This window comes from Nyctereutes procyonoides, unplaced genomic scaffold (genome assembly GCF_905146905.1).
Source record: "Nyctereutes procyonoides isolate TBG_1078 unplaced genomic scaffold, NYPRO_anot_genome, whole genome shotgun sequence".
NCBI lineage: Eukaryota > Metazoa > Chordata > Mammalia > Carnivora > Canidae > Nyctereutes > Nyctereutes procyonoides.
In genome coordinates, this window is record NW_026575048.1 from 13,229,755 (window position 1) to 13,244,164 (window position 14,410).

At 42.4% G+C, this 14,410-nt stretch overlaps 1 protein-coding gene across 4 annotated transcripts in view; it reads left to right on the forward strand.

The window, feature by feature from the left end:
- Nucleotides 1-12,888, forward strand: part of KCNS3 (potassium voltage-gated channel modifier subfamily S member 3) — a 41,627-nt gene extending 28,739 nt beyond the window's left edge. For 3 of the 4 annotated variants that reach the window (XM_055327366.1, XM_055327367.1, XM_055327365.1), the window contains exon 3: nt 10,890-12,888. In XM_055327366.1, coding sequence (XP_055183341.1) covers nt 10,949-12,424 — 1,476 coding nt within the window. In that variant the 5' untranslated portion in view covers nt 10,890-10,948 and the 3' untranslated portion in view covers nt 12,425-12,888. Of the gene's footprint in view, nt 1-10,468; nt 10,527-10,889 lie in introns of those variants that run through there. The other variant, XM_055327368.1, reaches the window with a different exon arrangement.
- The last annotated feature ends 1,522 nt before the right edge of the window (nt 12,889-14,410 follow it).

Genomic DNA, 14,410 nt, shown 5'->3' on the forward strand with positions numbered 1-14,410 from the left:
AGATCATTCTGCTAGCTTTTTGACAAAAATAGTGATAGCCTTTTAATTCTTCTGGACAAAAGTGAGTATCTTTCACTAGATTATGGCAGAAATTAGCATATGGGGCTGAGACTGTAGAGGTGGCAATACACGATTCCTTCCATCGAACAGCTGAGGGTATAAAGGACAGCAGTAGTCAGACCTGGGGGGTCGGGGGTTAAGGAGAACTGTAAAAACATTATAATATCTGGTGGTGGGTGCTAAAATAATTGTGTACTGGGGACTGTTGGGAGAAGGTGAGAGGGGTGAAGAAGCGGGTTTGTCCAAAACTCCCTCCCCTGGACACCAACGTGAGCATGTGTTTGTGGGTTCCTCCATATAACGTGACTCCTGATAGGGTACCTCCAGGAGAGTTAAGGCTCCCCTCTTGTGGTCTATCCACATTTTTCCTGTTTCAGGTTGGAAATCCTCCATCTGTGATTTTTTGCTTTTTACAAATAGGGCGGATTTCTGGCCACTTGCCTCACCAAGTCACTTAGCCTTCCAAGTGGCCTCTGCTTGGAGATGAGCTGTATAAATGACAGGATCCCTGGAGTTTCTAGGGAGGAGCAGCCACACTAAATAGGGAATGACTACTATCATAATACTGTTCCAGGTGAGGAGAGCTGCCTCTTTTCCAGAAGGCTCTTGGAAGTTTCAGGTATTCTTTTTTTTTTTAATATATATTTTTAAAGATTTTATTTATTTATTCATGAGAGACATAGCGAGAGAGAGAGAGAGGGAGAGGCAGAGACAGAGGCAGAGAGAGAAGCAGGCTCCATGCAGGGAGCCTGATACGGGACTCGATCCTGGGTCCCCAGGATCACAACCTGGGCCAAAGGCGGCGCTAAACCGCTGAGCCACCCGGGCTGCCCAGTTTCATATATTCTATATGCTGGCTCTGGGTGTGACCTTTTAGATGTCTCATAGCAGACCTTCATTTCCTAGAATTGCACTATTTTAGCTGCTCTAACAACATTGATGCAGGAAGGCCTGAACCAGGGAACACCAGCATCTCTGTGTCTAAGTCCACAGAGTGGGCTATGCCATGCCAGTGACATTTCGCCATGCATGCTCTCTGCTCTTCTCTGGCCTGTCATTAAGGTTTTCTTTTCCTTACACGTTACCCACACCGGTGCATGGGGAGAAGGTAACTGGTGGGAACACCTCTGTCCATGGGTGTGGGTTGACTTTAGATATCTAATTCTGTTTACATGTGCTTGTTGTTGTTTTTTAAGATTTTATTTATTTATTATTTGACACAGGGAGAGAGTGCGAGTGAGCACAAGCAGAGGGAGGAGCAGAGGGAGAGGGAGAGGGAGAAGCAGGTTCCCCACTAAGCAGGGAGCCCCATGCAGAGTTGGATCTCAGGAACGCAGGACCATGACCTGAGCTGAAGGCAGATGCTTGACCGGCTGAGCCACCCAGGTACCCCAACATCTGCTTGGTTTTGTTTGGACTGTTCTCACGTGCCATGGGTAGAAATAAAATTTAACGTGACTTACCCTTTTAAAAAAACATTAGGGGCAGCCCGGGTGGCTCAATGGCTTAGCGCCGCCTTCAACCCAGGGCGTGATCCTGGAGACCAGATCAAGTCCCAAGTTGGGCTCCCAGCATGGAGCCTGCTTCTGCCTCTGCCTGTGTCTCTGCCTCTCTCTCTCTCTCTCTCTCTCTCTCTCTCTCTCTCTCTCTCTGTGTGTGTCTCTCATGAATAAATAAATAAAATCTTTAAAAAAAATTAGTGATTTTTCTTTTAAATTTAATGGGATGAAGTGCAGCTCTTAGAAGATTGTCCCAAAAAGGTGGCACTATTAATTCAGAAAAATGCCGTATTTTTTTTTTTTAATTTGATGGAAGGATTAATGCAGATTTTGGACAAGTGGGAGGGCAGAAGGAGTCTAGGTTTTTATTTACTTTTATGCAATAATGGAAAGAGGTGGTTCTGACCAATCAAAAGACCGACTTGCATTTGTTAGGCTTCTGTTACTTTTCTGAGCAAAGCAAGAGCATTAGCAGAGCCACTCAGGCACACGTGTGCATGTATATTTGTCAGCCTTGAAAAGACACAGTTCTGAGAGTATTTTTTAAGTGAGTTGGAGAGCATAAAGCAGAAAGGGAGGGAAGTGGACTACAAAGAGGTGAGTAAGAGGTTAATGGCTTTGAAAAGCCTTTTACAGGGTGCCACTCGGAGGGGAGTAGATCAATGCAGTTCTTCTTTTAAGCTGCCAGTGAATCTCTTGGATTTTTGACATCTTTTTCTTTTCAATCCTGTAAACACCAAGAGGCACAAGGTGGCCAAATACAGTATACAGTGTTTGCGCCATGAGTAATTTGGGTTGATATTAGGCAGGGGAGAGTGACATGGTTAGCCATGCTCTTCTTGAGAAAAAGAATGAAAATAGCATTTGATTTTTCAACTTGGTGGCCCCATGCCTTTTGTATTCCTGGGCACACCTGATTGGAGACCCCATGAGTCCTTAGCATGCTGATACCAAGTCCCCTACTAAAGACTATAGCACTCTTTAATAAGGATGATGAAAAACGAGGTAAATTTAAAGATCAGCCCCCTTCCACTTAAAAAACTTTAAGGACTCATATTCGAGGAATAGTGGAGAGAGTGCTTCGTAAAAGCTAGACAATGTTGGTCAAACTCTGTGTGTTGGGTGTCCCTCTTTGCAACATGGGGTATAAGATTGACCCCTTAGGACTGTTAAAGAATTAAAAGAAATTATTCATTCATTCAGTGATGCTTTCTCATCGCCTCCTAGTGCCCGGGTACTGCCTGGGTTGCTGGGAATCCAAGGGTGGACGGTAGTGCATAAGAAAGCACTTACTACAGTGCGTGGCCTGAAAAAGGGCTTAGTAAATTTTTCTTGAAACAGTTTTGATGGGAATTTTAACATGTACAAAAATAGGGAGACTAATACATTAAACTCACATACCCATCACCCAGCTGAACAGTGATCAATTTATGACCATATCTTGTATGAACAAGATAAATCTCCCCCACCGCCCCCCAACCCCCTACCTCCTGGCTCTGTCACCCCCCTTTCATGGACTATTTTGAAATGGATCCCAAACGTGGTAGAATTTTATCTGTAAAATTGTAGTATATATTTTCAAAAGATAAGGATTCTTTTATTTTTATTTATTTATTTTTTTTCAAAAGATAAGGATTCTTTTAAAAAGCAGAATGCCAATACCATCAGCACATTGAAAAATGAACAATAATCCTTTTATCAAGTATCTCTTTGGTACCCAAATGTTCCTGTTTTTTTTTTTTATATATATATTTTTAAGCATTTGGCTAGTTAAAAATCAGGATTCATACAAAGCCCACACATTGGATCTATTTGGTACGTCGCTTATCTGGTCTGTGCTGTTTGTCCTGTAGTTTTCCCTCAGTCTGGATTTTGCTGTGTCATCGCACATGTTCCTCTGAAATCTCTATCTGATTTCAAATGGCAGATCGAGACTCTCCATAAAATTCAGGCCTGATTTTTTGTTGTTGTTGAAATTCTGCAGAATTGTGTATATAAACTCCCATCAAGAGGCATGTCATGTCTTGTTTCTTTCTGTTACTTGAAGCTTGATCAGCTGGCTGGGGTATTGTCATTCTGATGTGGCTGTGATAAAGTGCCCCATCAGCTTTTTATCTGGGTTTTAGCAGCCTACGTCCATTATTTCCTGATGACTTGCAAAATAGAGAGATTTTAATTCTCTCATTCCTTCTTCATTAGCTGGGATCCTTTTTAAATAAAATAACAGTTTTATTGAGATATACTTCACTTACAATAAAATTTATAAAATGCATAATCCGGTGGTTCTTAATATATTCATAAGGCTGTACAGCCATATAATTCTAGAACATTTTTATAACCCCCAAAAGAAACACATACCTATTTGGTCACACCCTAGTCTCTCTTCCTCCTAACCCCTAGCAACTGCTAATCTGTTTTCTATGGTTTGCTTATTCTAGATATTTCATATAAATGGAATCATACAGTATGTGGCGTTTTTTGGTCTGTCTTCTGTTTTCAAAGTTCATCCATCTTGTAGTTTCAGTGTTCCATTCCTTCTTATGGCCAAATAAGATTCTATCCATTCAATGGATAGAATGGATCAACAAAACAACATCCTCAGTTAATGGATGTGGATATTTGGGTTGTTTTCCCTCTTTGGCTAATAGGAATAATGCTGCCATGAACAGTAATGTGTACGTTTTGTTTGAACATATGTTTTTTTTCAAGATTATTTGGCTATTCTGGGTTTCTTGCACTTCCATAGGAATTTTATAATCTGCTTGTCAATTTCTGAAAAGAAAAAGGCAGTAAATATTTGGATAGGAATTATGTTGAATCTAATTAATTTGGGGAGTACAGCTATTCGGGGGTGTCTTTACATTTATTTATGTCTTCTTTTATTTCTTTCAACAGTATTTTGTAGTTTTGGCACAAATTTTTACCACTTTTGTTAAATTTATTCTTAATAACTTTTTAATGCTATTATAACTGGAATTGTTTTTTAAATTTCATATTTTGGCTTTCTCATTGCGAGTGTATAGGAATACAATTGATTAAAAAAAAGGAATACAATTGATTTTTGTATATTGATTTCATATTCTGCAACAATGATGACTTTATTTATTATTAGTTCTAATAATTTTTACGTATTCCATAGGATTTTCTGTATACATGATCATGCCATCTACAAATAGAGACAGAATTTTGGAACTTAATTGCTGGGTACATCTATATTTATAATTTTTATGTCTTCTCAATTGATTATTTTTATAAAATGTTCTTTGGCTCTGGTAATAATTTCTGTCTTAAATTTTATTTTATGTGGCATCAGTATAGTCAATGCTGCTCTCTTTTGATTACAATTTTCATGCTTTTACTTTCAAACTCTTTGTGTTTTTCAACATAAATATATATTTTCTAGTGTACTATTTTAATTGTTTCTGTTACTATTATTTTTGTGTTATTAGAATATTTTTGTAAGGAAAAATTTCCCTTTTTAACTATGTGGTTCTTCTAAGGTATAATTCATACAGGAAAACAGGATAAATGTTTGATTTTTTTTTTCCTCACACTCCAGAATAATGAGCTGATACTCTAATAGCCCCCAAAGGGGACCAATGTATTTGTTTCTTTCTTTTTTTTTTTTAATATTTTATTTATTTATTTATGAGAGACACAGGGAGAGAGAGAAAGAGAGAGGCAGAGACACAGGCAGAGGGAGAAGCAGGCTCCACGCAGGGAGCCTGATGTGGGACTTAATCCCGGGACTCCAGGATCACGCCCTGGGCTGAAGGCAGGCGCCAAACCGCTGAGCCACCCAAGGATCCCCTATTTTTTCTTTCTTAAAAACATATTATTATGAACTCAGAGATTTTAATGTATTTGACATAGTCCAGTCCATCGGAGATTTTTAAAAAAATTTTTTCTGAGTCCTTTTGATTCTTCTCCTGTCCTTGTTGATAGCTTCCTTGTTTTCTAATATAACATGATAGGCCAGGCTTATCTTGGGTATTTCTTACCCCAGACCAGGGATTGGCTATTTCTCTAAGGAGCCCTTGTTCTTTTAGTGAGAAATTGTATTTTAATGCTCCAATCTGCACAAACTTGAGATGTTCATTTCTCTTGACTTGGCCTCTTCAGTTGGGTTCCCAGGGAAATAGCCTGAGGTAGAGATTTATGTGTAGGTTTGTTAGGAGGTGCCCTTGGGACCAATACCAGCCAGAAATGAAGGAAGGAGGATCAGGCAAGGAGAAGAGTTGAACTGTGACGAGGTTGGATCAGAAATCTTAGTTGATCCTCTGGGAATTCTGGAGCTGGGTTCCTACCTTGAGAAAAAGGCGCTGAGTCTTTACAGCCCCCTCATATCCATAAGTCACTGGATATGAACTAACCAGAGGAAGGAGTATGACCTTGGGCAAGATAGCTCTCTTTGGCTGAGAGTGATTCCCAAAGAGGGATTTAATTGAGAGCCCTTTGCTATTAACACTTTCATCAGGTGTGAGAATGAGTGGCTCAGTCCTAAAGGGGAGATATAAGTGATGCCTCACAGCATCCCCTAGAGCTGTTCACTTTGTTCTAGGCTCTTTCACTGAAAATAAAATTTTCTTTTAGGAAAAGTTAATTTATCAGTTCATAATGCTATTTTCTTTCTTCCTTTTTTTTAAGGTTTTATTTATTTATTCATGAGACACACACACACACACAGAGAGAGAGAGAGAGAGAGAGAGAGAGAGAGAGAGGCAGAGACACAGGCAGAGGGAGAAGCAGGGAGCCCGATGTGGGACTCCATCCCGTCCCAGGTCTCCAGGATCAGGCCCTGGGCTGAAGGTGGCGCTAAACCGCTGAGCCATCTGGGCTGCCCATCTTCCTTTTTTAAAAAAGATTCTATTCATTTATTTGAGAGGGAGAGAGAGAGGGAGAGGGCAGAGATAGAGAGAGCGAGCGCTAGAGCACAAAAGCAGGGAGAGGGGGAAGCAGACTCCCCGCTGGGCAGGGAGCCCAATATGGGGCTCGATTACAGGACCTTGAGATCATGAGCCAAAGGCAGATGCTCAACTGACTGAGCCACCCAAGTGCCCCAATAATGCATTTTTCCAATTCAAATTTAGGATCACTGGATTTTTATTTAATTTCTTTGATTTTTATATTTGTATATTTTCTTTAGTTTGGCACTCAAAACCGTGAAGGTTCTTCATAGCATAAACATAATCATTTATTTGCTTTGCCCTATGTGTGTGTGCAGAAAAGCTGTAGAATAATTATACCAATATGAATACTAAAATTATCTCAAGATTTCTGTGGTTTATTTGTCCTAGGAATGTATACCACTATGGCTGTACAAATTATTAAAATTATATTTTAAAAATCTGCAAATAATTTATCTCTCTGAGGTTAATGACCCACTTGATACACAGCAACGTTAAATTTTTAGGGATTGTCTTTTTCCTTTTTATTTAATTTTGTTTCATAATTATGTAAAACATTTACATGATTCCCAAGTCCAGCTTCCAACACTGTCGCCTCTACCCTGTTCCCCCTCTTCCCATACAGGGAAACAGTTTGTTCAGTTTCAATTTGTCCTTCTGCTGTTTCTTTTTCTCTTTGTAAGCGTGTGTGTATGTGTGTATACGTATGTTCATGTATATGTATGAATATATACATGCATATTTTCCCTCTACTTAAGTAATATATCCTAGAAATCTCTCCATTGCATATATAGAGATAGACCCTAGTTTATTTGGCCAATCTTCTATTGATGGATATTTGGATTGTTTCCAGTTATGCAAGTGTTTTGAATTTTTGTCTGTCTCTCTTTGAGAGAGATTTCTAGAAGAGAGTTTGCTGGAGCAAAGGGTAAGTGCCTATACAGTTTTGCTTGTCAAATTCCCCTCCACATTCTCTTCCAAAAGGGTTCTCCTTCATTTTGCATCCCACTGCCCCTGATCCCTCCCCTGCTTCCCCACAGACTCATTAATAGAGCATGCAGTTCAATTTTTGGATTACAGATCACATGAACATGCATATAGAAAATGCTGTAATGTCTTTAAAGTTTATTTATGTATTTATGAATACACATACAAATATGTATATGCTTACATATATAAAGAAATGTATATTATAAATGAATTATAAATGTGTCATTCATATAAATCATAAATATACATAGGTATGCCTTTGATCTAGTAAATGTTTTCTGGATGGGAGTAAATGGATGGCTGTTAAATAGATGCTGGTCTGAAATAGGAATCATAGAAATAATCATGTTCAGTATCTGCCTTTCTTTCTTTATGTCACTTTGGATGCGTGAGGCAGCATGCTGTAGAAAGCCCTGGAGTCGGTAGGGCTTGCACCTCTGATCTAACCCTTAATAGCTGTACTATGCCCACTCATCTTCTCTGATCCTGCCTCCTCATTGGCAAAATCCCAGGGTGGTAGTGAGGGCCAAATGACAGAAGGAATGTTTGTAATTGGCAAGGAATGGTCTGCATGCCGGGGAACCCAGCTACAGAAGGTGGAGGTGGAACTCCTTCTTTCCTGCCCCCTGTCGGCTCCTGTGGGATGGACACAGGCAAGGAAACCAACCTCAGCCGCTCGCCACCATGCCTTGGAAAGTCTCAGCTTGGACACTGAGTTCAGGCATTCGATCTGATCCAAAGATGCTTTCCTTTTTTCTCTCTGCTGAAGGCCCCACAACAACCAGCCCCTTATTTTATGATGTATATTGCTTTTCTGATTAGACTTTGTGACGTGAATGGGCCTCATAGTGGGCTCTCTTTCACCAGCATAGAATGATTAACAAGCAATGAGGACAGAGTAGGAAGACTGACATGAAGGGTGATAACAGTGTTCTTTAGAAAAGTGACTGCAGAGTGCCCAGGAAATGGATGACACACTCTCTGATTATGAGACCATCCTCTGCAGGTGGGTCATGAAGGCAGACACTGGTGTTCTATCACTGTGGCTCTCCAGAATAGCTGACATGAAAAATAAGCCACCCGAAGAAAATGTCCATTAAAATCTTCATGCCAGTTTAGCTTAAACTAGCTCCTTGGAACAGTTTACTACTATACTGGCCATGAGCACAAGCCTGCTTTCAGGGATCTGAGGTTCCATAAATATTTGGACCAAGACATGAGCTCTGATTTAGGCCCTTCAAAGAAGATATCTAGCTAGAAATAGAAAGCTGAGGCAGAAAAAAACCCAAGTATTTTGAAGAGGTCAGCAAATCTTTTAACTGGTATGTCAAGCTATGCTATGGTCTCTGGTTTCATGGGAACACACTCATGGGAACACATTCAGTTAGTGTCTCGAGAGCAAATGTCCATGCATGCTTTGTGACAGTAGGCTTCCTCCTGGGGCGGATGACAGAGGTCTGGACTTTGAGGCTGTGTCCTCTGGTGTGTTCCTCAGAGGAGGAATCTCTTGTCTCGCTGATAGCCTTGGCTTTTCATAAGCATAAGGGGCAAAAAATTTCTTCCTGACTTTTTTGCCTCCTCTGATCGTGTCACATCACCACATCGGCCACCTGCACAGAGTAGAAAATGCATCTTCCATTTGCTTTTCTACTTCCTGTTCTATTTTTCAAGTCACCAAGTACTGCTGAGTCAACATTAGAAACTTTTCTTGATTTTTGTCACTTCTTTATACACACCACTGCTGTATGAGTTGGGGCCTCTCCCTTCCTCTCATCTGTTCTTTTGCAGCCCAGTCTCCTTGACCCTGGCCTTTGTCCCCCAGCAAATTCCCACGCTGCCGTCAGCAGTTCTTTCTAAGTCACAGTCACAGAGAAGATGGTGTTCAATCACAGATTAAGACCATTTAGTGGTCTTGCCTACCACTAAAGTCCAGGTAAAGTCCAGACTCTGTAGACTGATATACATGATTCCTCCCAGTCTGGCTTCTGTCCACCCTTTCTTACCCGCTGTTGGGAATGCCCTTTCCCCTCGTGTGGTCAACTCTGCTTGAACCTTTAGCATTTGAGCCAAATATAACCGATAGCAAGGGTCAATGCTCTTTTCTCAAAAATGCCAAAGCTGCTTGCCTCATTTCTGTTATAGCACTTCCCACATTGGATTACTGGATTATAATCTGGGAGAAAGTGGGGGAGAGGGAGTATGTAGTGGAAATATAATGGGTTTGGGGCTAATCCAGCCTGGGTTTAAATCTTGACTCTACCATTTACCTATCCTGTGATCTTTGACTCAACCTCTCTGAGTATCCATTTTTCTGTACACCTTCTGTAAAGTGTTAGAAGGATGAGATGATATCATGTCTACAAAGCATCTAATAGTATCCTGTAGGAGCTTAGTATTTGACAATCTCCTACCTTTCTTTGATCTGCACCATCTGCTCTGAGGAAGCACCGTTGTGTTGAGTGATGGTTAAAAGCTATTACTTTCTCTCTGAGAAATAGATCTGGTGCATCCCAGTTTGTGTCACAACTAGAAACAGGCAGTATGGGCTGGACCAGTATAGAATTGGTATCTATGGAGCAATTGGGAATGTGTAGGGGACGGTCTGTAAAGAGAGGGAGCAGGTGGGAGAGAAGCCCGTTTGTGTCAGGAAACTGATAGTGCAATTAACTTATGGAGGTTTTCCCAAGTCACTTTCTTCCCTGTGGAGGTACCTGAAACACCATCCCATTAAGTGTAACTATATCTTTAAGATGTAGGGGACTTAAGGACAGGGAGATAATTATATCCTCTTGATTGTCCGCATCCAAACATAGGGATAGGGCTTTCTCTTAAAGGAGTGACACATGGGAGAAGGGGGGAAAGCTGTAGGAGCCGAGCCCCCAGTCATGTGTGGGTTGGGGGTGGGGGTCAGAGGAGAGGGGAGAGCTGTTTGTGAGGGTGCATGATTGAGCCCTGGGCGCAGGGAGAGGGGAGCTACAAGCCAGGCGGCAACCAGCCTGTCACGTCTGGACCGAGCATTCCCAAATGCAGGCAGAAGCCTCGTGCTTGAGACTGGAGATGCTTGTATTGTGTAAGTGATCCATGCATTGCTTTTTTTTTTTTTTAAGGGGGGAGGTGGGGAGGCGGGTGGTAACTTTTGGATGCTTAGCAAAATAAAAAAAAAGAGGAATTCAGGTTCGTGAAAATGATCTGGCAATCTTCTGTTTCCGAAAACCATGGATCTCCCAAGCCCAGTTTTTGAAAAACAACCTGTTTTGTGTTGATTTCCTCCGAGTCCGAATGCATAATGCTGTATCCCTTACTCTTTTTTTTTTTTTTGTCCCGTTTCCTGCTCTGCTCTCCGTGCAGCCCATCATCCCAGAAAGGGCAGATTAAAAATAAGCCTGGCAAGGCCCGGTGGGACAGTGCTAATGCCGTCTTGTGCTCCTTCCAGGTGCAGCGTGAACTGCCTCATCTCCCTTCCCGTCCAGCTCCCTGCCTCCCGTATCCACCATGGTGTTTGGTGAGTTTTTCCATCGCCCCGGACAAGACGAGGAACTTGTCAACCTGAACGTGGGGGGCTTTAAGCAGTCCGTGGACCAAAGCACCCTGCTGCGGTTTCCGCACACCAGACTGGGAAAGCTGCTCACCTGCCACTCGGAAGAGGCCATCCTGGAGCTGTGTGATGACTACAGCGTGGCCGACAAGGAGTACTATTTCGATCGGAACCCCTCCTTGTTCAGGTACGTCCTGAATTTTTACTACACGGGGAAGCTGCACGTCATGGAGGAGCTGTGCGTGTTCTCCTTCTGCCAGGAGATCGAGTACTGGGGCATCAACGAGCTCTTCATCGACTCCTGCTGCAGTAATCGCTACCAGGAGCGCAAGGAGGAAAACCACGAGAAGGACTGGGACCAGAAGAGCAACGATGTGAGTACCGACTCGTCCTTCGAAGAGTCGTCTCTGTTTGAGAAGGAGCTGGAGAAGTTTGAGCAGCTGCGATTTGGTCAGCTCCGGAAGAAGATCTGGATTCGAATGGAAAACCCCGCCCACTGCCTGTCTGCCAAGCTCATTGCCATCTCGTCCTTGAGCGTGGTGCTGGCCTCCATTGTGGCCATGTGTGTCCACAGCATGTCGGAGTTCCAGAACGAGGATGGGGAGGTGGATGACCCCGTGCTGGAAGGCGTGGAGATCGCGTGCATCGCTTGGTTCACTGGCGAGCTGGCCATTCGGCTGGTTGCTGCCCCCTGTCAAAAGAAATTCTGGAAGAACCCCCTGAACATAATTGACTTCGTCTCCGTTATTCCCTTCTATGCCACCTTGGCTGTTGACACCAAGGAGGAGGAGAGTGAGGACATTGAGAACATGGGCAAGGTGGTCCAGATCCTCAGGCTTATGAGGATTTTCCGAATTCTCAAGCTTGCCCGGCACTCGGTAGGACTTCGGTCTCTAGGGGCCACGCTGAGACACAGCTACCATGAAGTCGGGCTGCTGCTTCTCTTTCTCTCTGTGGGCATTTCCATCTTTTCTGTGCTCATCTACTCTGTGGAGAAAGATGAGCACACGTCCAGCCTCAGCAGCATCCCCATCTGCTGGTGGTGGGCCACCATCAGCATGACTACTGTGGGCTATGGAGACACCCACCCAGTCACCTTGGCCGGGAAGCTTATCGCCAGCACGTGCATCATCTGTGGCATCTTGGTGGTGGCCCTTCCCATCACCATTATCTTCAACAAGTTTTCCAAGTACTACCAGAAGCAGAAGGATATTGATGTGGACCAGTGCAACGAGGACCCACCAGAGAAGTGTCAGGAGCTCCCTTACTTCAACATTAGGGATATTTATGCACAGCGGATGCACGCCTTCATTACCAGTCTCTCTTCTGTCGGAATCGTGGTGAGCGATCCCGATTCCACAGATGCTTCGAGCATTGAAGACAACGAGGATGTCTATAACACAGCATCCTTGGAAAATTGCACAGCAAAATGAGCGGGGACGTTCGTGCCTGTTATCTTGTGTCCCTTCCTAATGTTAGGTTAACACAGCTTTATAAACCTCAATGGGTTCGTTAAAATCATTTAATTCTCAGGGTGTACCTTTCAGCCATAGTTGGACATTCATTGCTCCAAAATGATAGAATCTTCTTTATTTTTCTCAGTGAAGTGAATTAAATGCCTTGTTCTGAAATTTATTTTTTACAAGAGAGTTGTGATAGGATTTTGGAAAAAAGGTAAACGGTATCGGGTGGGATTTATTGCTACGGCTTCTGTATCATTCTGTGTTTGTCATCTACTCACATTGAGCTAACTGTAAATTACTGACAAGTAGAATCAAAGGCCCAGCTGACTGAAGACTACATGCATGTAAGATCCACAAAATGAGACAATGCATGTAAATCCATGTTCATGTTCTAGACATGGAAACTAGAAGCCTAATAAACTTGCCTAATTCAGTATGGAGAATGTCTTGGTTGTATGTGTTGATGTCAAGTAAGTACATTGAGTATGTTCACAAGTGGTTTGGAAGGGACATGCTCTTTGGAGTATCAAGAGTCTTTTCTGTTCATTTCTGGATTTTGAGTAAACCTTAATGATGGGCTAGTTCTTTTGTTTAGTAGACTGGTGGTAGTTGGCAGGGAGGAGGACCATGTCCGAGACGAAACCAGGCTGTCCTGTGTAAACTGATTAAACGTGTACACGTTTAGGACATACTCAAGGTAGCATATATGAATGAAGCATGTGCCCTTACAGTTAAACATCCGGGATATATTTTGTATTTTATAATTTCTCCTGCTGAGATAACATCTCATCACCTGAAAATTATGCAGAACAGAGTGAACCCCCACATTCACAGGCAGCAATACACTCAGTGAGTAGAGGAAAGGAGAAATGCTGCACACACACACACACACACAGATGTGATTAACTATGGCCAGAGGAGTGAAGCTTTAATCACTGGAGAGCGTGATGCCAGCAACTATAACATGAGCCACCCTTTGAAAATAGCCTTCGAGACAGCAATGTCTGCATCTTATACAAAAGCCCCTCACAATGAAAGAAAACATACATACTCATTTCCAGAGCAGGGACAGAGCAGTTCTATCCCGTGTGGAGAGAATTTAGCTCGCATCTTAATTTTGGAGATGTATGGTGACTCTAACTCATGCTGTCAGACTGAGTTTCTTTCCCTGGGATCTTTTTGAATGAAAAAGCCACGTGGATTTATTACCCAACTTCCTATGTTTGCAGATGCATTTCATTGAAAGAAGGACGTTGCCTGTAGGTTATCTGATGAAGAGAACTCTGACTCATCTCTCCTTTTAACGTTTCTGTGCCTTCTGAGACGGATATAACTGAACGGGGTTTATAGTCACTTTTAAATCTGGAGGTTTATTCATGCTTGTGTGTCATCCCCTGCCCATTTGAAAAATCTTCCTTTTCCCCCCAAATGTTGGCGTAAATTGAGTTTTGAAGCATAGCAATAGAATTTGGGATCCAGTTTTATTAAAGATTTCCCAATTAGTAGTGAAGTAGCTGAGACTGCTTCTATAGAGATACGAATAGGAAAAGAATAGTACGAGCAATGACCTTGGTAATGATGATAGTAATAAGGGCAACAGCAATGATAATAATCAGCTTCGATGGAAGCGCACGACCTAAATAATCTCACCGATTGCTTACAGCACTGCTGTGAGCAAGGGTTTATTACTGTCTGCATTTTAAGACAAGGAAACTGAGGTTTGCAAGAAAGGTGCCAGTACACACAGTGAGTAATGAACTTAGGCTGAGAACCCTGGGATGCCCGTGCTTTGAACGCGGCATCATGCTGTCTCCTCTTCCACTGTGTTGGGGAGTAGATTTAAGGACACATCGGGACAGAGTTCACCTGGAGAGGTGAAGATCAACAAACTGCTGTACTTTGATTTTTCTGGAATGTGAATTGAAAGGGGGAAAATGCTGGCTCTGTACCTGTCCT